The 27594-nt window shown below is 36.0% G+C and overlaps 1 protein-coding gene across 1 annotated transcript in view; it reads right to left on the minus strand.

Annotated features, from left to right (window-relative positions):
- Nucleotides 1-3483: 3483 nt before the first annotated feature.
- Nucleotides 3484-27594, minus strand: part of NEGR1 (neuronal growth regulator 1) — an 861650-nt gene continuing 837539 nt past the window's right edge. The window contains exon 7 of the mRNA XM_021678114.1: nucleotides 3484-4024. Coding sequence (XP_021533789.1) covers nucleotides 3900-4024 — 125 coding nt within the window. The 3' untranslated portion in view covers nucleotides 3484-3899. The remainder of the gene's footprint in view (nucleotides 4025-27594) is intronic.

The following is a 27594-nucleotide window of genomic DNA, read 5'->3' on the forward strand; positions in this document are numbered from 1 at the left end:
GGTACAGTGAATGCAGCAGAAAATAAAGAAGGGAATAGCAGAAGTATGTTTAAATTATTATTTCTTCCTCCTTCTCTTAAACTAACAGAGTTTTTAAATGAGTCAAATACATACTTTAATTGATAAACTGACTTTATATTCACCTATTGGAAACAGTACAACATATTTTACATCAGATTATGAAATATGGATGTTTTACTAAAAGACAGGAAGGCCTTTTTCCAGTCTTTAAAGTAAATACATATTCAAAGGATCTTAAGGCATACCATTTATTCATATTCATATCTATTGAAATACTGTACATCCACATACTTCAATAAATAGTTAAAAACCTGACCTCTTTTTAAATCATTTCTGAATTTCAAAAAACAATTTTTATTGAAAAGATTAAATAGGTAACTTTTGGCTGTCACAAAGCTAAGCACAATGGATAAATTAACAATTATTCAGTAAATTTGATCAATATAGATGATTGGCTTTGATAAATTTCTCAGAGTTTTCTGAGTTCACACATTGGGGTATTTATATATATATATATATGTACATGTATACATATATATATATACACATATATATTTATGAAAATTTCTTTTTTGTCCTGAATTACCTGGGTAATTTTCTTAGTTCTCCAGTCTACTTTCTAGATATAGCTTGAATGTTATGATGAAGCATTAATTTTTCAGTTAAGTTTTAAACACCCCCAAAAGTGGTTTTAAGTTTGACATTCTCTCTCTCGAATCTTTTAGTGTTTCCCAAAAAACACAATACTACAATTTGGGCAGTACTTTTCATTATATAATTGCTGCATAATAGGAACTTCATGGTGTCACAGGACTTATGTTTTGAATGGGATCATTGTAAAACATAATTACACCACTTGCAGTTAAACCAAGAATGCAAATGAATTAAGTCAACTACCCTAATGTTCTGTTCTTCCCTCTCTCCCTTTCTTCCTCCCTCCCTTCCTTCTTTTTGCCCTTCCTTCCTCTTTTTTTCCCCTCTCTCTATACCTCCACTCTTTTCTGTCTTTTTCTTTTCTTTCCACTCTCTTTCCTCCATTGCTCTTTATTTTTCTTTCTTAGAAAAAAAAAAGAAAAACAAATCTAGGGGCAACAAAAGGAGTCCCACAAACGGAACTTGTGAAAATATAATGCTGAAATGAATAGCTAGGAAAAACTGTTTTAGATCAAAAGATAAATCAATTTCATAAAACTGCTATTCTGAAATTGCAACAATCTTGTACAGTCAGGACTGATAAAATGGAGTAATCAGACATTTCATATGTCTATAAATGTAAAATCATCTACTTGAACATTATATGCATACATTCACACAAAAAAGCAAATACTGTAGCCTTATTTGAACAATATTGAACTCATAAATACTCATGGTTTCACTCTGTTCAGGGGCCTAAGGACTAGGAATGCTGCTGTGATACAGAAAAACATAGTGAATACCTCCTCTATTTAAAATGTCACTCAAGAAATTCTCTTCTAACATAAAAGCAAATACATATAGCTACTGAGCTATGACTGTACTTCTGTCACATTCTATGGGAAAAACACCAGACTCCACAAATTCGGAATCATGACAACACTTTGAACTAATTATTTGGTTCATCCATAGTTTATACCTCGATTTACCTCACATTTACCCTACAAACCTTACAAAGAGGAGGTATTTTTAATTCTAGGAAAGCGGTCACTGTATAATATGCATTCTTGATCTGTTTCTTTCTCCCAAACACTGGTACTGATGGTTAACACTTCTGTGGTAGCACCACTATTTCTAGTAAGTAGATTATTATGGAGTGTGCCACTTTAAAGCTGCAATACAAAAAAAATATATAGTTTACTCACCGATTCCACAAAGAATATTTTTAAAAAGCAAATCAATAATAATCAAAATTAAAATGTCATGTGTTAAAAAAAGTTTTTAATACATCAGTCAAAATAATTTAATGAATTATTATAGTGAGTAAATTTAATAGCAGTATGCCATATTATTGCCATTTTGTGGAAGCACTGTATATTTATGCCTCCTCATTTAGGATTCATTTTTTTTTCTAATTAAAATAGATTTATGGTGTACTTCGGGGCTAAGCTTTACTTGAAAAAAAAATCATGATTTTCAAGCCATTTCTTTCGGGGCAAAATATTAGATATCTTAAGGATGTACACCCTCCATGAAATATCTTGTATCCAACTTTATTAGTAGTTTTTTTGTTGTTAATATGACTTGCAAAGGGGGACTATTTGTGGAAATCTCTCTATGTAGTGAAACTGGTAATTTCGTCAAACTTGTAAAATGGCTTTCAAGGCTATGGTCTTTCTTTAGTAAAGAGTAAAACCATCAAAAAACTCTTGTAATATAATACTTTAGAGTAACCCCATTTTCCTTCAAAAATGTAGTTTTCATTCTTTATGATAGAAACAAATATCCATGATAATTTAATAATTAATATATCTTAAGATATTCTAATCACTGGTGTCTTGTCTTCCTTTGATCACATCTTACATTTATCATGTAAGAAGAAATAAAGCATGGTAATTTTGTTGTTGTTTGTTTTTTGGCCTTGCTTGTTTGAACTGACATGGCTACACAGAAAGATTTTTACTGCAGAATTAGTTATTTCAGGGATTGATCTGCTGCATACCAGCATGGAATATTTGATACAATATATTTTGGAACATTTTCTTTTATACAGCATGCATTCCAAACTATCAACTGAGTGATGTTTTCAGGTGGAAGATATGCGAAATGCCCCTGTCTGCAGGAGCACTGTATCTATCATACCAACTTACCTGCCTCAGAGCCAAACGAATTTGGAGTGCTCACCAACTCATGTAATATTAGGTGATCAGACTTTGTGTTCTTTCTGACAAACCACCTTAAAAAGTTTGGCTGGGGATAGTGAAAGGAAAGGATGCTGTGTTGCTAGGCAATTTCTCAGATGGACTGTCATCTCGAAGGGAATTATTTCCCAAACTGGATCCAACATCCAACCACAACTACAAGAATACATATGGTAATAAATTTACCTGCACTATGTTAGTTACATTGTTTTCATCACAAAACTGAGTTTATGTGGGGCAAAATCCTCACACCCCACTGGTAAGGAGGGATGAGATTTTTATAGTCTAACAGCTCCTTCGTTCTTTAGAGATAGGATATAGTTCAACTTTATCTTGTGGTTTATTTTTGCTTTCAAATTGTAGGGTTTGGCAAAACATTTTTATTAGTCGGAGACGAAGAGAAAATTATTATTTTATATGAAGGCACACCCATGCTGAACTTACAGGGAAGAGAAGCAGAGCTGCATGGCCAGTTATATTACAAGGCTCATTCCTGAAACCTGAATATCATGCGAGCAGAAAAATCTAGATACGTGTTAGTTATATTTTGAAGAAATGATCTGAAGGCAATATTATTTGCTTTTTTATCAAAAAAGAAAAAAAAACTGCATCTTTGTAAGTGTGGATTGACTCCTATTGAAACAGGGAAATGAATGCTTGTATTGCAGCCTTAAAGAATCACAAATTCACTGCAATATTCGTTTTTGTAAACTACAGCCTGCAACCTAGCAGACCATGACTGAATGCTTTTGAAAAGTTGTAGATTACAAACATGAAATCACAATTAATATCCTCTAAAAGTAATTTCAGAGCTTTCACGTCTTAAAAAAAGGACAATGTGTACTGCTTCACAAGGTAATGTAGCTAATCAAAAAAAGAGTAGAATTAAAGTATTTACATAATGAGCATTTCTACAGAAGGCGATCATCCCCATGTAAGCACAGCTGATTATATCCCACGCTGCTTTTAACAAACTGTACCAGATTGGATCCAGCCATCAGCACTTTCAGAGAATCCTTAAAAGCCTTTTATGGGTCTTTAAATTTATTGTAGAATGGCATTCTTCAGGTAGAATATGCTGGTGAAAGAGGACAGTGTCAACACAAGGTACCAGCAGGAGAAAAGAAGGTCAGCGCCCCCGGTAATTCCATACTGGGCTGTACTTGGAGCTGGAAAGAAATGGAAAAGATTAAATCAAAATCTAATTTGTGTCTCTCAGGATCTTAACAATAATCAAAAGGCAGCTGGCTGTATTGGGGAGAGCACTGGCCTTGGAGTCAGACAGACTTAGGTTCACATCTGGTTCTGCTACAGGACAACATGTGGCCTATTCAACTAACCGCTCTGAGCTTCAGTTTTCTCAAGGGCAAGAGAAGAATAACATAATCCACCTGGCAGGGCTGCAGTGAGAACTGAAGACAAAGCACATACAGCAGACCGCACTGGGCTGGACACAGGCTAAGTGGTCAGTAAACAGCTGCTAACATTATTATTCCTTTCATACGTACTGTAAATATTTGGATTAGTGGATAATATGTAGTTCATGCATGTATTTGTTCACATTTATTTTTACTGAGATATATAATTGACCTACAACACTGTGTAAGTTGAAGGGGTACAACAGTGTTGATTTGCTACATTTCTGAATTGCAATACAATTATGACCACAGCATTGGCTACCTACTCTATCACATGCCATAATTATCATTTCTCTTCTGTGATGGAAACAATTAAAATCTAGTTTGTAGCAACTTTGGAGGTTATAATACAGTATTGTTGTCTATAATCACTGTGCTGTGCATTAGTTCTCCAGGAGTCATTTACCTACTAGTTCTAAGTTTGTACACTTAAACATCTCCCCGATTCCCCTCCCCCAGGCTCTGGTAACCACCATTTGCTCTGTTTTTACAAGTTCAGCTTTTTTAGATGTCACAAGTGATATCATATATAAATACATACATATATTTGTGAATCGTTTTTACTGGCCAAATACTGTACTAAATGCTGGGGAAAAAAAGCAATTCTCTCTTCCAAAATCTTTTTTTTCGGGGGGGGTGGTTAAGTGAAGAAAGATATTCAAACAATTATAATATAATCCAAGGAATATTAGATGTATAAACTGGAGTGACACAAAAAATTGTATATCTAAATCTGCCTGGGCAAGGGAGGGGGGATGATTTAACAGAGAGTTTTACCAAAGGGGACAGTCATTTGGGTAGAGGAAACAATTTATTCAAAGGTATGAGGAAAGGAGAGAGCATGGCCTATATTCTAGTAGATTAGTCTTGCTGGACCATGAAGTTTGAGGCTTGGAGTCGCGGGAATTGAAACTGGATCTCTAGGCAGATAAAACATGACCTCAACTATAAGGAAAAATAATTTAGTTTTTTATACTGAAGGAGACTTTAAAGAATTTGGAGCTGTTGAATCGTATGATTACTTTTATACATGGGAAAGATCATAGTTTCATACATAGAGAAGCTTATGTGGTACCTGGCCAACAGTCATGTTAACTTTTCACTGAGAGATTTCAACTAGAGATTCACCAAAGCTTGGAATATTTGGGGAGTCTACTGAATGGATTCCACTTCATTTCACAAGGGGACCATTGCCTCTTGGCATGTGAATTATACTGTGTTCCAGAAGTTGAAAGTTGCAGGCATTCTCAGCTTTGCTTGAGACCGATTCTCATTTACCATCATAAAAATAACAGTAATAATAAAAAACCCACCAACATACCTTTAACTACCCTTCCTTAATAAAACCTGGATTTCAGGCAGTGTTTCCTAATGGAAAATGAATCGTGTAATAAAAAAAAAGTATACTACTTCACCCCCAAATCTATAACTCAACTCCAGGAGCAGTTTTAGTCACACGGCGTTTAAATTACCAGCAGGTAGATTTTAATGGCACTTCTGCCAATGACTACATTTCCATATTACAAGAAGAATAAATTACATTGTTTGTATCTCTAAGAAATTAAAGGGGATGAAGGATGCATTAACCTATGCAGTGAGAAGTTTCCTTGACAGTACACTTGTTGATTCCAGGTAAATGAAGTTCAAGGGCTGAGACTACTATTCTTTAGTAAACACAGAGCAAAATCCACTATTTAATGCTTCCATTTGCATCACAAATTAGTTTTTAAAAAAATGAGAAGATGATGAAGAAAAGAAATCTGTTGTTGAGCCCATAGCTTTTGAAGTTTTGATATATAAGAAGTCTAATTTAAAACCATGAAACTCCTTATATTATTTTCTCTTGTTCAAGACCTAGAAAGGTGTTTTGTTTTTTAAAACATAAATAAATATTCAATTGGTCTGTTACCTTCTCAATGACAGCTACTTAAGAGTTATTTTGCTGTTGTTTTTTAAGAATCTTGAATGCAATAAAACCAGTATAATAGTAAAGGACTAATAATAAGCAAAGCATATAAAATGATTTTATAAATAAGAAATAGATCTTAAAAGCCAAGCATACAAAGCAAAGATAAAATTTTCATTATCATGACAAATTAAATAGTACATTAAGTGGGTAAAGTATAAAGAATCCTGAAAAGTCCTTATCCATCTTTTAAAGTGCAGTTTTGGGGCAATCTTTCCTGAATCCCCTCCCCTTTTCCAGCAAGCTGAGCAGGTTACCCTATTGTGTTAGTAGGCCACCATATATATTTCTTCTTCTAGGACTATCATACTACATTGCAAATATTTATATGTATATCTATTTTTCTCACCAGACTGTGAACTCTCCTAGATCATGTTTTATTTATCTTTGTGTTTCCATGCACTGAGAGTGGCAAAGTCTGGTGCATGGTAGATGCTCAGGAAATGTCTCTTGAATGAATGATTCAATTAAACAAATGAATGGGTCAGAGTTAAAAGGAGTATTTCTCTCCTACAAAATGGAATCTCTTCTGAAGCAAGTCACTTGCATAGAGGCCAGAGAATCTACAATACAGCATCTTTCATTCATTTATCAAATACTTATTGAATTAGGTACCACGCACTGGGACTACACTACCTAATAAGATATGGATGGTCCTTTTGTTACTTAATTCCATATACCCTACCTCTTCCCCCAGTGCGCCTTTATCTTCTACTCAGCCTCCTATTGTCTTAGACATGACAAATGTATGTCAATAATATATTTAAAATTAAATAATACTTTTTAATTAAGATAGTGTATCTTTTTTCCATTGTACTCCTTAGTTGTTTGTAGATGCAATACTCTATTAGTCCTAAAATAAAGTAGGAGCCTGTTGCTGCATCGTTAGCCTGCAATTATTATAGGAAATGGACTGTAGAATAGCTATTGATAATTAGTAAGCCAAAAAACAAAGAGTAAAGTTAGTGAAGGGAATTTTTGGTCAGATAACTAATGCTAAGTCATGTATCATGATTCATACTCCTTAAGTATATATTGAGCATCTTTCACATGCTGGGGATGGAACACAGGCTAAGATGAATAAAACTCAATTTCCTCTCTTAGGAAAGTTTTATTATAGTTGGAGGTATAAATAAAAAGGCATATATGGAACATTAGGATATTTATAATTATAAGGATAATGAACAAATATAAGGAATCATGACAGATAAGTAGTCCAGAGAGCAGATACAAATACAAGTATTTTTTACAAAATGCAATGATATACACCTTAGTACATATTTATCTCACTTTTTTAAATGGTGGCATAGTAGTCTTTTTACTTGGGGTATCCTATTATTGTATAACTTCAGTCTGATTGTATAACCTTGACGGATATTTATTATGTATTTTTAGAGAGTGTGTAACTTGTTAACTGGGTTATTCAGAGCACCAGGCTAAAGACACTAAAGTTAGGAGTCTCAGTACTATTTGGGCCAATTAGATTTGTTTGGCATGTTAAATCTCATTCAGCTATTTAAGAAAATATAGAAAATGTTAAGAAATTAAGAAAATGACTGCTTACTATTAGATATTAGCTTGAAGGCTCAGTTCAAATATCACCCACTTTAAAAAGAAAAAAGAGTTTTTATAAAGTCCCACATGTCCAGTCAATTTGGCATATTTGATATCATATTTACATATCTATCACATCATGTTTACATATCTGTCTTTCCCCATTAGGCCAGGAATATCTTCAAGTCAAGATTTTTATACATATCTTTTATCATTGCTGCAGAATAGAGAGTCTGGTATTTAGTCAGGGTTCAATAAATGTATGTTGAGTGATGATAAAGTTCATATCCATTTCCCATACTGTTACCATAAGCACATCAAGGGACATACACAATACTTTGACTTCTTTTTTCAGAAAAATATTGTCTTTCATCACTCATGTTTCACTGCCTTCCTTCTCTCCCTACTTTTAGACTTATGACCTTCTAAGACCTGTATAGAGTCAGAATATCTCCCTTCAGCACTTGAGCAAGAAGACAGATCCTAAGGCTGATTATAAGGGGAAGAGCATGCATCAAACTTTGTAGCACCATCTTCTTGCAGCAAACGAAAGGGAGTGTAGATGAACCTATGCTCCCCAGATATAGTCCTAAATTTCTTAGGAAACATGCAGTGCTGCCTCTGGCATGGTCAGATCTGCTGTATATTCTCTGCCATGTTTTCCCCTGCCTGTGAATATCATACTGCTACTCATCCTAAATAAAATTAGGAGGGCTAAGGCATATGACCAGAGGTGTAGTGGAGCTATGGTGAGAATTTTTATTTGATTCTGAGTGAGATGGGAATCCATAGGAGGGTTCTGAGAGAGGAGGCTAGCTGATATTTTTAGTGATCACTTGGCTATTCTGTGGAAAATAGATCATACTAGTGGAGGCAAGAGTAGAAGCCTATGTTAATCCCAGACCATCAAGCATCTCCACTGTCTATTGAAGGAAGCCAAAGCTAATGCTTGTAGCTCAGCATTCAGTTATCCTGTTATCTGGTTCTAGACAACTGATCCAGACTATACATACTCTTAGCTCCAGTCACACAGGCCCTTTTCTGAACACAGTGAGTATTTTCATTACTCCTTGTTATTTACATATTCCATATCTATAAGCTTAAATGGTCTTCCTTCCTGTTCCCCTTCTCTACTTACCAAAGTCCCTACTCATCCTTAGATATCTAAAATACCACTTACTCCATGAGGCCCCCCTTAATCTCTCTAAGAATTTTTAGTCCCCCATTTATATTGAACTTCAGAAATAGTTTCTTTTTAACTTATAATAAATTATATATTTCCCTTACACTGGACTATAAGCATGTTGAAGTTATGGAACATTTCTCTTTATAATGTGTACCTCTGTATCTTATAGCAAATGTGTTCAACAGACTTTAGTTGAATTAAATGTGGGAAGATATTCCTAAATATTCATTTGTCTAATTCAAGACAACTTTGATTAAATACCCTATTTCAATAGTTGTTCCTATGATTTCTTGCTCTGAAGGCAAAGTATGTGAGAGGAAACCTGTTCTGTGTTTCTTTCCTACTCCTTGTTTAATTGTCTTTGGTTTTAAGAGAGGAATGTAGAAAGGACAAGAGGTTTGAATTGAGAAGAAAAGAACAAAGAATAAAGAAGAGAAAGGAGGAAGAAAATAAAAGGGTGAAGAATTTAAAAGAGGAGAGAGAGAGGGAGAGAGAGAATACACAGCCTTCGAGTAATGTGTTAAATGTTTTCATGTTCACCATTTTATTCTTTGGTGTAGTTTGTAGATCAGAATTTAAGACAACAGAAAAAGCAAGCTGTTATTCTACCCACTTTCTTAGTAAAGCTAAAGCCATTCTAGTTTTTAAGTATGCATAATCTATGGACTGTGGATCCAGATGACGATGATGTTGGTTTAAAGTCTAGCTCCATTCTTAATCTTCTTAATAGTCAGTATCTTCATCTGCAAATGAAGATTGGTGTATTTCAAAAGTTATCATAAAGATTAAATGTGTTGATACCTTTAAAGCACACAGTACAGCATCTGACACAGGATGAACACTCCTTCAAGTATTATCTAAACATTTCTCATTCACTCACTTGTTTGGCAAATTCAGTGTGTGCTATGTGCTAGGCATTCTCTGAGTCATTCTCTGAGCAAAATAGGAATCACTCCTGTCCCCATAAATCTTACTCTTTAGCTTGAGATGTTTCCCATGGAACAAGAATATTTTACTTCATTCTTAATCTACACTTGATTAAATCAATGTTTCTCTGGTCTTACAAAGTTGTCCTCCATTTTATCTTGCAAAAATATTTATTCTCTTCATTATCTTGGCTTCTTTTGAAGGACTTTTATTTAATGCCATTTACTGCTCGATAATTGTCCAGTCTCCTCTAGTTTGAAGAATCCTTGAGGCCAGGGAGTATGACCCCTTTCTCCCCCCTCCCCCCATAAGATGCATGGCCTTTAGAGAGTGGTTTCATGGCTCATCTAGTGCTGAGTTTGGTTTTGCTGAGGCTCTCAGGCAGGGAGCAGAAGTGCCTGGGTGAGGTGTGGCGTCCAGGCCTTTGGGATTTCTCCCAGTTGTCAACAGGAAGATCCAATCTGGGTTTTAACACACATCTTACATCTTGTCTAATTATGATTATCACTCCCAATTACTTACAGCTGCTGCATATTATTTTCAGTCTTGGCAGTTTTCCCTTGTATTGCTCCAGTTTTTATTTTTAGGCGAAAGCAAATGTAACTGTGAAATATTTAGTTTTGGTATAATACCAATTACTTGCCTAGGCAATTTCCTTAAATTACTCAAGTTTAACTAAACTAGCTTTGAGTCATATTTTTAAGATTCTTGCTGAAATCTTAGGTAGAGTTACTTTAGTTACATTAACTCTGCTTCCATAAGAAAAAGCTGGCTTCAACTTATGTTTTATTGAGAAAACCTATACCTGGGAAGTGAATGATTTACACCTAAATTAGATTTCTTATAAAAGAAAGTGATTAATGTGGATTCAAAATAGATTGCACATTAGTTTACTGAGAAATTATGCATCATTGATTCTATCCAAAAAGACAATGCAACTCTGTTTCATTACATACTGTGGGAGGCTTTAGCTCAAAAGATATTTTAATCTTCTTGTTAGCAATACCCACCCCTTAACACCATCAGCAGGTGGAGGGGATATCCAGATTCAGATCACACCCAGATTTTTTGCATCATTTAATTCTGCCTAAACGCTGGGTGCAGATTAGGGGAGGAAAAGGGTACTAGAATGTGATATGTTTTACCACTCAATGTACAACTTTGGGCTGTGGTGTCTGAAAGAAGCAGACAAGTCTCAGCATAGGTGACATCATCTCCTTATTCCTTTCTGTGCTATTTCTTGTCCAACCAAGTGGCTCAGGTGCTAAGATGGGATGTGCTGTGTTAAAGACACAGCACAGACAAACCCCGTCTTCCCATGTACCATCTCATACCCATACCGGTGGCTCAGTGATTTCCAGAAGTAGGCTTTTTTTTGTGTGTGGATATCCATGCTCCTGTCCCGTAGATCCTCTAAGATCTTCTTCCTGAGGCCCTAGGGTTGAGGAATGCCTGAGTAGCATAGTGATGATTTGAAAGGGCTAACAATGTATAGATTTTTAGATTCTTTTTTACTCACTAAACCTTTATTGTGCCATAGACTGTTTTCCTAGACTACAGAGAGGTAAACGTAACATGGTCCACTCTTCATGCTGCTCTCGGTCTGGTAGAGTAAGGTTTCATTTATGAGCCTCTAGCAAAGCGAGCTTCGCTTGTTATTTAGGGAGAAAGTAGGAGTCAGTAAATGGCTTCGATTTCCTGCCTATCAGCCTCTTTTCAAGTCTCCTTTAGAAGGAATCAGTCTAATAAGTGTGCATTGGTGCACTTTTTTTTTTTCAAAATCAAGGTCTAAAGTTATAGAAAATCTACATTTAGATACTTATTCTCACATTTTAGATTTTTATTTTTTTCCTTTGATCCAACACTGAATGTCTATCTTCAGGAAGTTCCAACATCTTTTATAGACAAGAGCCTTCACAAACATAAAAATGTAAAATAGTTTTCACAGAAAGTATCTTTATTTTATATTATGAACAATGAAGAGAATGGCTAGAGAAATCACATGATTCCTTTCTCTTTCTGACTCATGGTATTTCCCTGCCAGCTTGTTCTTAGCAACTCCTAAGCTATTTCTCTGGCAGACCACCATCCTTGAATCCTTTTCTGCTTGCTGAATAGCCATTTTGCCAAAGTTCACAAGTCTACAATCCTATTTACTCAGCATCAACTACATTAGGAATTTTAAACATATGTTTGTCTCTGTTACTACCCATATTCAGAAATCTGCCTATTTGTAGATAAATACTTTTATCTGCAAATAGCCAGATGAAACTCTCCAAGAGTATTACCTCTAATTTGAGCTAAGGAGAATAAGTAAGCAATCACCCAAATAGAAACAAATTCTGCGGCCTTTTTTCTGTCCTTCATAGTCATTGAAAAAAGTTTCAAAGCTTGAATTGTTCATCAATATCTTCTAAATGTGTGGATTTTTTTGTTTACTCCATTTTTAGCAGATCAGAAGTGATTTACATGAATCTATAGTAGCTCTGTTTTGAAGTGTGTTGCCAAGAAAGGCAATTTTGGATAGCCCTAAATTCTTCTTTGAACTTGGGCAAAGCCTAGTTATTTATTCTTGGTTGGTTTGAAAACAGGTTTCTATATAAGTATCATTACATATTTTGGAGTATGTGTGTGTATATGTGTGGGAGTGTGTATATGTGTTTCCAAAGCTGGCTTTGTTGTGTAAAATGTTTATACAAACACACAATACAGATTGCCTTGGCTACATAGATTTTAGTGTGGGCCTTTAAGGCATCATTTAGCTGAAGAAAAGAGGGTTTTACAGAAATAAAAATAGAAACCCAGCTGTGTTCTTAAGGTCACTAATAGTCACTGCCATCAGCTGTATTATCAATGTGACATTGCTAGTGTGGTAAAAAGTGGGAGAAATTGCAAACTGGTAAACATTTTTGCAAGTTGAATGAGTTTTTAAGATTTTATATGTGTGGCTATGTGGGTGTAAAATTTTTTCAGTTTTGGGGGCACCTGTGTGGCTCAGTTGGTTAAGCGACTGCCTTCGGCTCAGGTCATGATCCTGGAGTCCCAGGATCGAGTCCCGCATCGGGCTCCCTGCTCAGCGGGGAGTCTGCTTCTCCCTCTGACCCTCCCCCCTCTCATGTGCTCTCTCTCTCATTCTCTCTCTGTCAAATAAATAAATAAAATCTTAAAAAAAAATTTCAGTTTTTATATAAGTGTTTAAACTTGGAGCTTTAATGATTGGATTGTCTTATTCATTCAATTTTATTTTTTTACTTCTTTTGTGTTAGGAATATTATCCTAAAGCAGCTTCTTTTGTTATTCTACAACATGGCTCTTTCAGCATTAAGGATCAAGAATTTCATAAGGTTTGATTATCTTTTTCATTTTGGGGAATATTACATTTACCTTCCATTTTTTTCCCCCTTAGCTTTTCAAATGCAATAAAGGTCAGTGATTATCTGGCCCTGTAGTTCTGATTTACTTTAATTGTTCCACTTGTTATGCTCCAGATTGATTTTTCAGTTATTCTCAATGATTCTCTAATCATTACCATTATATTTTGGCTATTTAAAAGACCTTATTAAATCCAAATGACTTTGTATAGAATTCAAGACCCTCTGCAAACTTTCCCGAAGCTACCTTTCCAGTCCTACCCTGGCCGCTGTCTGACATGGGCTGCTTTGGTCACACGAGGCAGGAAGGGCTCTTCATTCTCAGGATATACCTGTGTCTTTGCTGCCTTGGTGTATTTGCTCATGCTCTGGCTTCATCTGGGATGGTTATTTATTTATTTACTTGATGTAGTGTTCCATGATTCATTGTTTGCATATAACACCCAGTGCTCCATGCAGAACATGCCCTCTTTAATACCCATCACAAGGCTAACCCATGCCCCACCTCCCGCCCCTCCCAGGGTTCGTTTCTCAGAGTCCAGAGTCTCTCATGGTTTGTCTCCCTCTCTGATTTTTTCCCATTCAGTTTTCCCTCCCTTCCCCTGTGGTCCTCCATGCTACTCCTTATGTTCCACATATGAGTGAAACCATATAATTGTCTTTCTCTGCTTGACTTGTTTCACTTAGCATAATCCCCTCCAGTTCCATCCATGTCCATGAAAATGGTGGGTATTCATCCTTTCTGATGGCTGAGAAATATTCTATTGTATGGCTTTTTGCATCTCTACATATTAGAACAGTGCCCATCTTTCAGTGCCCAGCTCAAATGCAACCCACTCATCAAGTTAGAACCTGTCAGAACTCTAAGGGGTATTGGGGGTCATCTTGTGCAACCCTTTAGTAGCACAGACGAGGAGATGAGGCTGATGGAGATGAATGATGTGGTGAAGTTAGAGGTAAAAATAATGCTAAAACAGATATGCTGATTCTCTGTGCTTCCATTTCCATGTAGCCTCCCTGAGTTACTACCTAACTCTAGTTGGAATTAATTTGCCAATTCCTCTTTTCTCCAATGGTCATTTGCTTTTACTTATACTTTATCACTCTCATGTCCATCAACTTCAATAGAGTCTAAGCCTCTTGAAAACAAGGATCATATTTAATTTATTTTGCGTTAACAGCATTTGATCAAGTAGATGACACTCTCAAAATATTTATTACAGAGAACTATAGATGAATTGTTTTAACTTCTGCAGCTCAAGAAAAAGAAAGGAGCCCTATAGGGAAGGTAGTATCATTAGTCTAGAATTCAGGATTTGGAAACACTGACTACCACTTTAGAGGAAGGGTGGTTCTATTTTACTGAAAAGAATCTCATATTCTTAGACCTCTCTGAAGACATCATACCATGAACAGACAGAGTTACACACACACACACTGCAAGACGACTATTGAGGAATTGCTCTTGTCTGTGACTTCTAGTTAAATGTGCTAGTTTTAGATGGAGACAGTATTTGTAACAATCAAGCACACCATGCATTAGCTTAGTGCACCTATGTCTTGGCTTTGTCTTCCTGTTAGTGTTGTTTTGATAACTAGATGAGCTGCGTAAAATGTTAGCACAATGCTCATTTAAGTGTTCACTGAACAGTAGCAACAGTAATTAAGACGTATCAGTATTTATACAAGAAGGGCCAATGTAAGCCCTTTCCTTTGGCCCAAGAAGAAATACCCATTGCTGGAATAAGGCTATATGTACCTCAAAATCCTATACATTTGAAACAGTAACAACCATGCCAACAATATGCTCCTCCAAAGGACAGCTTGAAGAATGCAGATCAGAAAATATACTCATTACACAAGTAGTACTTGAGTACCTACAGATACTTATTGAGCATTTACTATACTTGATACACTGTTCTGTGTGCTGGACTACAGTCTTAGTATAAAATTCCTCTAAATAGTAGATCACAGTGCTCTGAACAAACCGTACTCTTTAACCCCCCTAGCTTGCAATCCATATTTCTTCTACTTGGAATCACCTTCCACTTCCTCCCAAATTTCCAGGCTCCATTTAACATACTTTTACTTCTCCTTAAGGACTTAGTTCAAAGGTTACTTCTTTGATAACATACTTGGCCCTTTTAACCATTACTTGCTCCCTCCCTTGAGGCTCAACTGCAATTCAAACTCCTCACTCACTGCCTTGTTCGCTGACTTGCCTCCTTGCCTAAACTGTGAGTTCCTAAAGAACAGGGACCTTGATTTTTCATCTTTCTTTACTCTCTTTTTCCCTTCCCCAGTGGCTAGCACAATGACCACATACAATAAGGGCTTAATAAATAACTGCTCTCTTTATCTCCACATGAGATAAATTTGCAAAATGTATTTGTTTCACACACCTTTCGCATCTGGCCTTCCATCCTCTTGTTGCCTTTTTACTTTGGCTGCTGCTATGACAACCAGCTGCATGCAGCGCAAACAATTCTGAGGTATATTCCACATGGCTCCTCACAGAGTTCCCGGTGGGATGGAGCTTAGTGACCCAGAGCAGGGACCAGCTCAATAACACATTCTTGGACTGCTTTCCCTCTTTCTCTGTTTATCTTGTTCCAATCTCCTACCAGTGTTCCTTGAAATTCCTTTCCAAAATAATCACCTATAAGTGAGCAGCTCATTTTGGGAGGATTCACACAAAGATAACACTCTTGTATGAAGAAGAGAAGAACAACAGGTTATAAATACCGTGTCTAGGGCATATGAAATTGCCCCCACCCCTGTGTATAGTGCTCTGCACATGGTAGGTGTACAAAAAATTAGTTTTGGATAAATAAATTGATTGAAAGTAAATAATTATCCTATCTCTTTGCCTCCATTCTTCTTGGCTCTTCATAATGCCATTGCATCACTTTTATGAAAAGGTCTGCTTTAATTATATTGTTAGCAGGCACACCCTTAATAATGTCAAAGGGGTCTTAAAATCTTAATGAAATCTGATTTTCTCCTCATAGATTTTATCCCAGGAATATTACCCACTGTTTTACACTATTATCATTTTGGTTTCTGCTATACCAGCAACATGGCCTAATGAAAGTTCTGTCTCCTATTGTATTTCTTAAATATTTAAAAGCACTCATGGTTCTTATATTTTTATTATGATTTCAACTATAAAATACTCCTCTCCCTACAACCTTGAAATGCTCTTTTCTCAAAGCTCCAGCTGCCCTACATTTTCTGCCTAAGGTGATCCAACTTGTAAGATGGGAAAATGGGAAATACAACTTCTATGAGAGGAACCTGGGGACATGCACACAGAAGTCAAATGTTGGGGAATTTTAGTCCAAAGGATGGTCCCACAGAGGATGAAAAGAAAAAAAGACCAATACATTTGCATAGTGATCCCAGCACTGGACACATTATGCAATCTAGATTCATATTGATTTTTAAGGATGTTTAGTAACTTTCTTCTCGCAAAATAGGGAGAATATACTGCTCATAATTTTTCTGGACACCAGTAAAGGTATTTTAAAAGGGGCAGTGAGAATGTTTTAAACTGTTACATTGGAATACCTTACCTCTGCCTCATTTTATGGATAATATAAATTTAGCCACTTATATTATTGTTCAAAAGAGTTTTTGACTATAATCGAAATAAGGCGTCCTGGGACTGCATTAGTAAGTTTTACAGTCTATCAGCTGATATATATTTTTTAAGATTTCTTATTGATTTGAGAGAGAGAGAGCGTGCACATGTCTGTGCCTGAGGTAGGGGAGGGGCAGAGGGAAAGGATCTTCAAGCAGACTCCTGCTGAGTGCAGAGTCAGGGCTGGATCTTGTGACCCAGGAGATCATAACCAGAGCTGAAACCAAGAGCCTGTTGCTTAACTAAAGACTGAGCCACCCAGGCGCCCCGATCAGCTGATAATTTTATATTCACAGTTCTTTGATCACAAATCACAAGAAGTCTTGTTATTTCATTAGACAAAACTTTACTTTGTTAGAGATGACTCTACTTTAGCATTATTTTCTATTATCCTTAACCAAAATATATACATTTAACCCTCAAGCTGGAAAATTCATCTTAGGTGAGTCAAAAAATGATTAATTTAGGAATAACTGGTTTTTATAACAGTAATCACATTCTTTATGCAACAAATGCTTACTGGGCACTACTATGTGTTAGGCATTGTGCTTAGTGCTGAATATACGAAGATGGACAAGATCTAATCCTTGGCTTTCAGGAACTTAATGTCAAGTAGAAACAAAACTATCTAGAAGAAAAGGGTTGATTTTTACTAAGTCAAATATTATTAGAATTCCAGGTAAAAGAAACTTTGAGAGGCTCTATTCTCTTTTGTCAAAGTATAATCAAATCAAAACTCTAGAGAAAGGCATTTCAGGTTTATGCCCTTTTAAAGCCAGAAGGGACTGAAGTCTAGAGAGGGAATACCTACACAGGGAATTAATTCAGTTCTCTAGGCTTTGAGTTTGGTGTCTTATCCAACACACTGCACTGCCCACATTAATTTATTTAGTGTCTTGTTTCAGATTTCTGTAACTCTCACTGCTTATTGATATTGGATATATCAAATACAATCTTAAAATGTTTCTAAATATAATATCAAAATAATTTCATAGTCTAGTAAATTATCCAACAGTTACACACCACTTTAATTAGTCATTTCAACCAATAAAATACAAAATGAGTTTTTTCTATATACATGCTAGAAATGATCATTATTTTTTTAAATATCAAATGTTTGAAGTAATTCCCAAGATCTATAGTCAATGTATGTTTTATGTGCATCTCATAATGTACTCACGTGGACTTTTTAAAATGCATTAAGCATATAAAGCCCATAATATTTCTTGATTAAATATTAGTGATATTTAGAAGGGCACCTGGGTGGCTCAGTTGGTTAAGCGGCTGCCTTTGGCTCAGGTCATGATCTCAGGATCCTGGGGTTGGGCCCTGCTTCAGGCTCCCTGCTCAGCAGGGAGTTTGCTTCTCCCACTGTCCTTCCCCCTGCTCATTTTCTCTCTCTCTCTCTCTCAAATAAATAAATAAAATTTTTAATAAAAAAATTAGTGATATTTGAATAATTTTCATATTAGAATCTATTATGAATGTTAATTTTAATTTATACCAAGAAGAATGAGAGAGAATGTTGCCTAGAATCAAAACAATAGGTACCTATAAAATTCTGCATATATGTCTAAACCATCCTGATTCATCCGGTTCTCAAAGTACACATGAAATCTGAAAATTAGCAGAATTAGCCTCTTTGCATAAAATGCAGTTTGTTTTTTTATGTGAAGGACCAACTTCAGTTTAATATTTATGCTTGAAGTCAGGACTTGAAAACTTAAAAAGTGAAAAAGGAATTCAGGAAACCACAGATTCTTAGAGAGTAAAGCCTACTTTAAAAACAAATGTTTAAAATGTTTAAATGTGGGCGCCTGGGTGGCTCAGTTGGTTAAGCGACTGCCTTCGGCTCAGGTCATGATCCTGGAGTCCCGGGATCGAGTCCCGCATCGGGCTCCCTGCTCGGCAGGGAGTCTGCTTCTCCCTCTGACCCTCCTCCCTCTCATGCTCTCTGTCTCTCATTCTCTCTCTCTCAAATAAAGAAAATAAAATCTTTAAAAAAATAAAATAAAATAAAATAAAATGTTTAAATGTTAACAAACCCCACAAAAATAGAAATATGTCAATTTGGTTTTATTGCAGTAACATTCTTCTACCTTCCTATTACACCAATACCTAAGAGGAATTGCTAGTGAAATCAGCCACATTTAAATGCCTGTGTTCTAATATGCATTTTCCATTTCAGACTAAAGTTAATTATAATCACAATTAAAAAGGAAATTTAGCATCATTTTAATAGTCAAAGGTGAATTTCTAAAATTCCCTGTAAGTTTATGTGCAAGATTTAAGGAAAGCAACCATGAAGTCATTTCCTTTCTTGTGTATTCTTAGAAACATGTCTTATAAAAAGTTTGGGCCATATAACTGCACTTGGGTGTACTTCTCTTAATCTTAAAATTAGAAAAGACATGATTGTTTTCTCCCTTCACTGGAAAGAGAAAAAGATATTAAACTTTAATATCTCATTGTTATACCTTTTTTTCCCTGAAGATAAAGGAACATAAAAAGGAAGCAATAAGTGCTATGCATGTTCCTACTAATCTTACCAGAATCTCCTCCTATATTAAACTAGTTCTTGTCTATCCTATTTAAACTGTTCTTCTGATATTCTTCACATATGAACAAGATTATCCTTTGCTGAGTTTAAGCATTATGGCAGCTACCAGCTTATAAAGAGTAACAGAGCAGCTTTATCCTCATGTTTGAATTTGGAACAAGAAACTCACCAATAATACAAATAGTTTTTTATTAAGCAGCATTCCTGTTTATTACAGAGCAACAATAATTTTTTTTTGGATTTCAATTTAACAATGAAAACAAATCCCAATTCCCCCATCTTTTTGATGCAGCTGGTTGCACTATGCATAATGTCTGATATACAATGGCAGTGTCTATTGTTACAGAACTGGCTTATTTGTGTATTGAAAGCTTCATTCAAATTTGTATGGTCCAGAATGTTCAATGAAATGCACAAATTGACTAGTTCAATATTCCTCAATTTGTCATAATGGTTTTTGTGTGTTTTTCTTCTTTAAGAGAGCCATAATGCCATTTTTATTTCATAAGAAACAAGGTGACAATTCCTGTGAAATCTCACAGTTCAATGCTAAGGATAGGGTACTCAGTCAAGTTCAAAGTCACTTACAGAACTATGAAAACCACCTCAGACTAAATCTGGGTTTAGCAGCTACAGAAAACCCATGGGAAGCCTTCCTTTATTGTTTGCTGACAATGAAGTGAAATACGATGTGGACATATTACGAAAAGGATGTTGAAAGTGAAAGGGAGTGGCTGAGAAGAAGCAAAGTGAGTGGTAAACAATGTTGGGGGGAAAGAGTGGCCTAGAGAGACCCCATGACTAAAAATATCTGCAGAGGGTGCCTGGGTGGCTCAGTCGTTAAACGTCTGCCTTCGGCTCGGGTCATGGTCCCAGGGTCCTGGGATCGAGCCCCACATCGGGCTCCCTGCTCCGCGGGAAGCCTGCTTCTCCCTCTCCCACTCCCCCTGGTAGTGTTCCTTCTCTCGCTGTCTTTCTCTCTGTCAAATAAATAAATAAATAAATAAATAAATAAATAAATAAATAAAATCTTAAAAAAAATATCTGCAGAAACACAAACATACTCATTTTGGAGCCCTGCAAATACATCTCTTCATATTGGGCATTTGGAATCCTTTTCTATTCCTAGCTATGTTTACTAAATTACACAAGTCTAGTAATTCTAATATCCTTTGAGTATGCACCTATAATGCATACTCAATTAATTCATTTTCAATTCATTCATTCATGCATTCAATTTTATGCCATTGAGCTGCTTTTGGGTTTAAGTTATAGAAAAGAAAGCTGGAGTCAGTAAATATGGTTTGATCTCCAGATCACTGAATCATGAAAAGAATAGATTGAAAAAGCTATTTTTAAATAAGGAGAAACTATAAAACCCTGGAAGGAAAATCAAATGTCTCTATTTCTTAGGTGTCAATTAGAGGCATTTAATTGCATGTTGTTTGTTTGAAGATATTACCTTTTCATCACTTCACTGGTAGGTAAAGAACAGAGAGAGGTCCTTTTCCAGCTGGTTAGACAATGCTGGAAAAACTAGACTCTTCTACTTGACATAGATAACTTACTATTTTAATTCCTGAGAAGATGTATTTCCAGCGTTAAATATAGAGTAGAATAACAATCACATTATAATTATCAAACATTTGGGCAAGGCATGTAAAGGACTGCCCAGAGTGTTTTTTTTTTTTAAATTCTTTAATTACATCATTATGACTCCCCCATTTTTTTTTTGGAAAGTTAATTGCTTTTAGAAAATTTTTAGTACAAAGAATTAAAGACCTTCAACAAAATACTTAAGTACTGTGAACTTTGGTGTTTCCATCTCTAGGACAGGGTTATTAATATCTATGGGTTATTGTGTAGCACTAAAGGAGACAATGTGGGTGACCATGCTTTGTGTTGCATAAATCAGTTTATACAAGCAATGTGGGCCCAGGGCTGATAATTGGGTCTTTAAAGAAAAAAAAATGCCCCTTAAATTTGTTGTCATTTTTTAAAGAACAGAATGTCTTCAGGTGATCCATCGACTGAATCATGGTTATTAGGTGAAATGTAAATGACCAAAAATAACTTATTTTGGTGAAATAAAATTCTATTCACCTGGAAGTTCAGTTTTATCTATTAGTAATTGGCAAGGTGAGATATCTGACTTCTGAAAGTGTCTCTTTTATCATTCACTCATGCATTTGTAGATTCATTTATGAAATACTTCTGTAGCATCTACTCTGCGCAGAACTGCCTGGGTGTTACAGGTGCTTCCTTGTCTCCCAAGATTCCCATCCCCTAGTTGATCAGACACTAATCTAGGCACTGCTGTGAAAGAATTCTGCAGATGTAATTAAAGTCCGTTGACCTTAAAATAGATGATCTGGGTAGGCCTGACCTAGTCTCATGAGTCCCTCTGAAAGCAGGCAGTTTTCTTCCCTGGTGGCAAAAGAGTAAATCAGAGATTAAGACCCAAAGGGGGAAGAGCCAGCTTGAGGACAGAAGGGGAAGAGCCAGTTTGAGGTATTCTTGAAGCTGCAAGAATACCTAAATAAATAAACAAATGAACGGATAAATAAGTGAATAAATGTGTAGAAGATAACGAGTAAAGCCCTGGGCCCATGTGTTGAGGAATGCAAGTGACCATTAGAAGCAGTGAGCAGCCTCTGTCTGAGAGCCAGCAAGAAAATGAGGACCTCAGTCTTACAACCACAAGGAACTGAATGCTGACAATAGCCTGAATGAGCCTGAAAGTGGGTTCTTCCGTAGAGCTTATAGACACCTTGATTTCAGCCTCGTGAGGTCATACATGGAGAATCCCCTTGAGCCACACTGTACTTCAGACCCACAGAAGTGTGAGCTCATAAGTGTTGCTCTAAACCACTACATTTGTGGCAATTGTTTCATAGCCATAGCAAATGAGCACAATCAGTGATTTCCTTTCATACGGGGACACATCACATAAACTGTTGAGAGCAATACCAGGGTTAAAGAGGCACGAGTTAGAAACAGAAGAGCCAAAGATACGTCAAGGTGAAATGAGCAGCACATACATGAGCTCTTAGTTCCCAGAGGGTGTTTCATGGCATTCCGAGTTCTTCCTGGAGCATACAGCATGGGAAGGTTTGGCAGGGCAGAATTTCTCTTATAATTTCAAATAAATCTTTTTTTTTTTTTTTGAACCTATGTGTCTGTCTACTTCAAGTTTTTGTTTAGATGACATTCTACAATCCTATACTATGTCTGTTCTCCTTGTTTTATACAAACCTTTCCTCACCTTTGCAAACAATAAAAACAAAGCCTCCAATCAGAGATTCCAGGGGGTCAGTACTATCATTCTTTTCAGTTGAAAGGAAATAATCATGAGCTACTTATAAATCCAAGATTACTCCAATTCATGCTGAGCCCTGAATGAGATAATATGTACATATATGTAATCTCTGTCCACAGTACAGAAAAAAAAGCTTGACCAGAAGCCCTGTGAGCACTTCCCCCCTCCCACTGTTTAAATGTAAAATGCCTAAATCTGAACACTTATCAGTGAATAACTAATCCTAGTAAGCACATAACCATGCTCATTTTCTAACTCCTTTGTGGTCAAATAATGAATACAGATGCTACAGAAAATAGTCACCGTGGCAAATTTAGACAAATAGAATTTAGAGACAGTGACAAAAGCTTAGTCAAGCATAATGCTCACAAAACATAAAGCAAAAATCAGGACGAAAAACATCAAACATTCCCCGGAGGCACCTGATTGCATAAGAGGGTCTGACTTTAGAGTCCTTTGGTTTAGTGTAACCTCCTCTTTCTCTAGTAATTCACACTCCTACAGCTGAAAGAGGTTTGGACTATAACACTCATTATTTACAGTAGCTATTGAGGCTGCAAGAATACATAAATGAATAAACAAATGAACAGATTAATAAGTGAATAAATGTGTAGAAGATAAAGAGTAAAGCCCTGGGCTCATCTTATTTCCCTGAGTTTGCAATCTAATTGTGTTTCCAGTGGGGAAAAAGGCACACACATGCTCCCCTAAAAGATGCTTTTTTATATACAAAAGGTAAAGCCAACATACTTTTTACACCTGTGCCATTTCTCTATTTAAGCTGCGATTTGCTACTTATCGTGTATGAATAGAAGAATGGATGGAATGAACAAAGCATGGATTTTTGTTGTTCCTGCCATGTAAAGTTACAGCAAATAAATTGTAGGGAGGAAAGAATAAATGTACAAATAGCCTAAATCTTTTTATGTAGATGAAGTGAAAAAGCAGTCTTCCTTTAGAATTGCTGCTTTAGATTATAATAGCAATTTATGTTAAAAGTCACTATGACAAATCAGCCCATAATTTATTTTAAGAAGTCAAACTAGCAAGATCAAGTGTTCTGTAGGTGGTATTTCATCTTATCATATTAAAACAGTCTTCCCAAATGTAAAAGATAATCTCAACTGCTGTGTTCTGTAAGCAAGCAGAAAATTATGTAAATCTGATTTCCTTACTATGCGTTTGCTATCTCTTTAAAGCTTACTAAATCATATCCAGATTTGTAAACACAAAAGCACTGGATCCAAGATACATTTGCTTTTCAAACACTCAGAATGAAAAAAGGTATTTTGCAGGATGTAATTGAAAAATTCCTGTCTTCAAAAGCTAACAAATCAACAGTTGTGTGAGATTCAAAAAAAATAGAAAACATCACCTCTTAACTTATTATGGGCTTAATTGCTTCCTCATAATGGAGTGTGACAATGTGATTGCAATAAGAATAACACCTGCTTTGAAAATCACGTATCAAAGAAATGCCAGTGAGGAGCAGGAAGTCCAAAAGGCAGCCATGTTAAAGTTCTTCATCCCGTCCTTAGTTTGGATCACTTTTTACTCTCTCTTCTTTAAGCCTGTTTAATTGGTGTGTACTTTGTTAGCTCACGTAAAAATGTCTGCACCTGTATGCCCAGCTTTGAGGATGCAAAGGCACAGAATTTGCACATGCAAGTAGTTGGGTATTTATCTGGGCCGAAACTCAGAGATTATCTTCCTCACAGACACAGAAGCGCCCTGAACTGCATTGTGCTCTGCCTGTGTGTACAAAGAAAAAGCCCATGAGCCAGATCGCACAAGCATCTTGAGTCAATGGCCAACAGAAGGGACTGTCCTCATTCTTCTTTATTCTGAAGAAGAAAATCCTTCAATGTTAAGGTTAATTGGTTAAGTTCATTCATATTGTGGATTTGCATTTAGTTGCATTCATGTAGCTTAAGTTTTTTGTAAATATATGTCTAATCTTATATATTCTTTCGCCAGTAATTTCTCACTTTGTGTTTGGAGAGCAAGGGAGGAAATCTTTTATTTTTTCTATGAAGAGTTGGCCAAGGGCAATAAATCAATAGGTTAAAAGATATTTAGATTGCTATATTTTAGTCTGACTCTTGGTTTTAGGTCATGAGCTCATGGTCGTGAGATTGAGCCTCATGTCAGGCTCTGTGCTGAGTCCAGAGTCGGCTTCGGATTCTCTCTCTCTCTCCCTCTGCCCCTCCCATTCATCCTCTCTCTCTCTCTCTGAAATAAATAAATAAATAAATAAATAAATAAATAAATCTTAAAAAAATAAATTGCTATGTTTTAGTTAATAGAAATGTACAGTATTTTGTACACTAAAAAAAAATGAGGATAATGAAAACAAACTCTATTTCCAGTTCCTAACGTAGTTAAATGTTGAGTAAATGAGATATATTTAAGTAACTTCAGTAAACAATAAAATATAAATTTTGGTTTTATATTAAGGAATTGTATTAACTAAAATAAATCAATACTCCATTTGAATTCAAGCATTCTAGAACTTTAAGTAATAAACTGAGACAATGACATGGAGAGAGTAAAGAAAGACCGAGAATGCTGCAACATTAGATGTGGTAGGAGCTGTACAGACAGAATGGCCAACAAACATGGTAGGACGAATAATGAAAGATGTGCTCAAAGGGAACTATGCAGCCATGCATAAGAACACACAGAGAGACTGACAACACACACACAGGCCCTCCTCATACATACCAACAGCTCGGGGAATCACCTAGACACTTACTGAAAGGGCAAAAAGAGACTGAGAATTATAATTTATAGGGGTGGGGAGGAGGACATCCCCAGCAGATGAATTTGTAGGATAATGCTCCAAGGGACCACAAATATCCTCTTGTATTTTCACAGCTCTTGGTGCTGGCCCTTCTGCTAAGATGACATTAAGCAGAGGTGCATCTTTATCCTATGGGCTGCAAGTTTTCACACTTGCTGTTAAGGCAGTCTATGTTAGGTCCCATCCTAAATTGCAAACATGTAGTAACAATGTTCAAACCAAAACATCACCAAAATAAAAAGACTTGTTTTTATTTAAATATCTATTACTGCTATAATGTTAAGGCACTGAGTATAAGCCCTGATAATTTCAAATGCTGGGGACATCATGTCAATGTGCTATCAGTGAACGACATAGAGGAGAAGGAATAATTTGTATGTTTAGTGACCTCGGGACTTAGAACAAAATATTAAGAAGAATAGCTGATTATTATCTAGACCTACTATGTTTAAGTATTATTCTAAAGCTTTATATATATAAATTTATTTACTTCTCACAATAATCTATATTATTTCCCCCTTTATATATGGGGAAATGTTGATACATGTAAGTGTTAGATGTCTGCTTTACTCCAGTCTCTATAGTTTTAAGATCTTTACTATCATGCTCTTCAGAGATAAGCAAAAATTATAAAGGTTAAAAAATTTTAGAAGATCTGCCATTAAAAACAAACAAACAAAACTACATTAGGAGTTTCTCCAATAAGAAGAAAAAGGAAAAGTTTGCTTAAAAATCTTTATCACCTGTAGGTGATAAAGATAATGAACTTAGATTCAGTGAAAAATCTATTTCTAAAGAAGGACCAAAATACCACCCAGTATTTAAATGAATTTTTTTATAAGTCAGTAATAAACATCTCTACCCACCACAGCAGTTTTTATTATTTTTAAGGTAAAATTAAAGCAAGAAAAGGTCCAAAAGATTAAGAAAATCCTACATTGTGTTTCATTTTTAATTCAAATGCTCAGTGGATTGCACAATAAAATCCTTATTGATGAAAGACTGTCAAAGAAAAAAATCTTTTTTGTTAATAGCCTCAGCCAAATCACCCAGAGCCGGTGGCCTCTGAGGCATTCTGGTCAGAAAGCCAGCCATTCGAGGCTTTTTCCTTCTGTTAGGTCTACTGTACAGTGCATACCATTTTGTTCTCACTCTGGGAGCTCTCTAGTCAGTTCTAGACCCATCCATACCTCATTATTCTGCAGCCAGACAAATGGCAGGAATTATAACATCGTGGTAGGGATGGCATACTATGGTATGGTTGAGAAGGCTCTTCCATTTTAAAAACCACTGTTTCGTAATGCTTAAAACTTTCCCCAAATATTCTTCATATGGAAACTCTGTGTTTGTTTTCAGTCTGAAGTGATTCTGTAAGAGAAATACGTAAGATACGTATTTTGTTTTAAAGTGAAAATATACCTGTGGGTTACCCTTGCTCAATTTATGAAGCATTCCCTGGGGGCTGGGGGTAGGGAGAAGGGTAGTTTACATTTCTTATTCAACAGTGTTTGTTGAGTGCCTACTATATGTTCGAGGCTCTTTGCCAGCCTAGTCTCCTTTCTCAGAGTGCTAATTAATTGCCTGGTAGGACAGGTAAAGCAAATGCACAAGTGAATGTTACACGTATGCCAAGTCCCCCTGTTCGTGGCCTCCTACTGCTGTACCTGAAGGAGACAATGTCCTTCTAAACTACTTGAGCAACTCATCTCTAAACTTTCATTTTTTGGCACCTCTGGCAAACTTTGGCCACTGCAGCTTCTGATTCCAGGTTTGAAGATACATTTCCTGATTGCTTTTGGCTCTTTGGTCTCATTTGGACCTGAGCTCCTTTTCTGACCTGGCTCCTTCTCCTGGGTTTGGCCTTAAGATACCCTTCCTCTACAGCTCTCTCTGTTCTTTTGTCTTGGGGATTAACTAGGTGACTGGGAAATACAATGTGCCTTTTTTCCATGTTTATTTAAAATTAAATTTCATGTTTTAGATTTTTAAAAA

Source organism: Neomonachus schauinslandi, chromosome 4 (genome assembly GCF_002201575.2).
Source record: "Neomonachus schauinslandi chromosome 4, ASM220157v2, whole genome shotgun sequence".
Taxonomy (NCBI): Eukaryota; Metazoa; Chordata; class Mammalia; order Carnivora; family Phocidae; genus Neomonachus; species Neomonachus schauinslandi.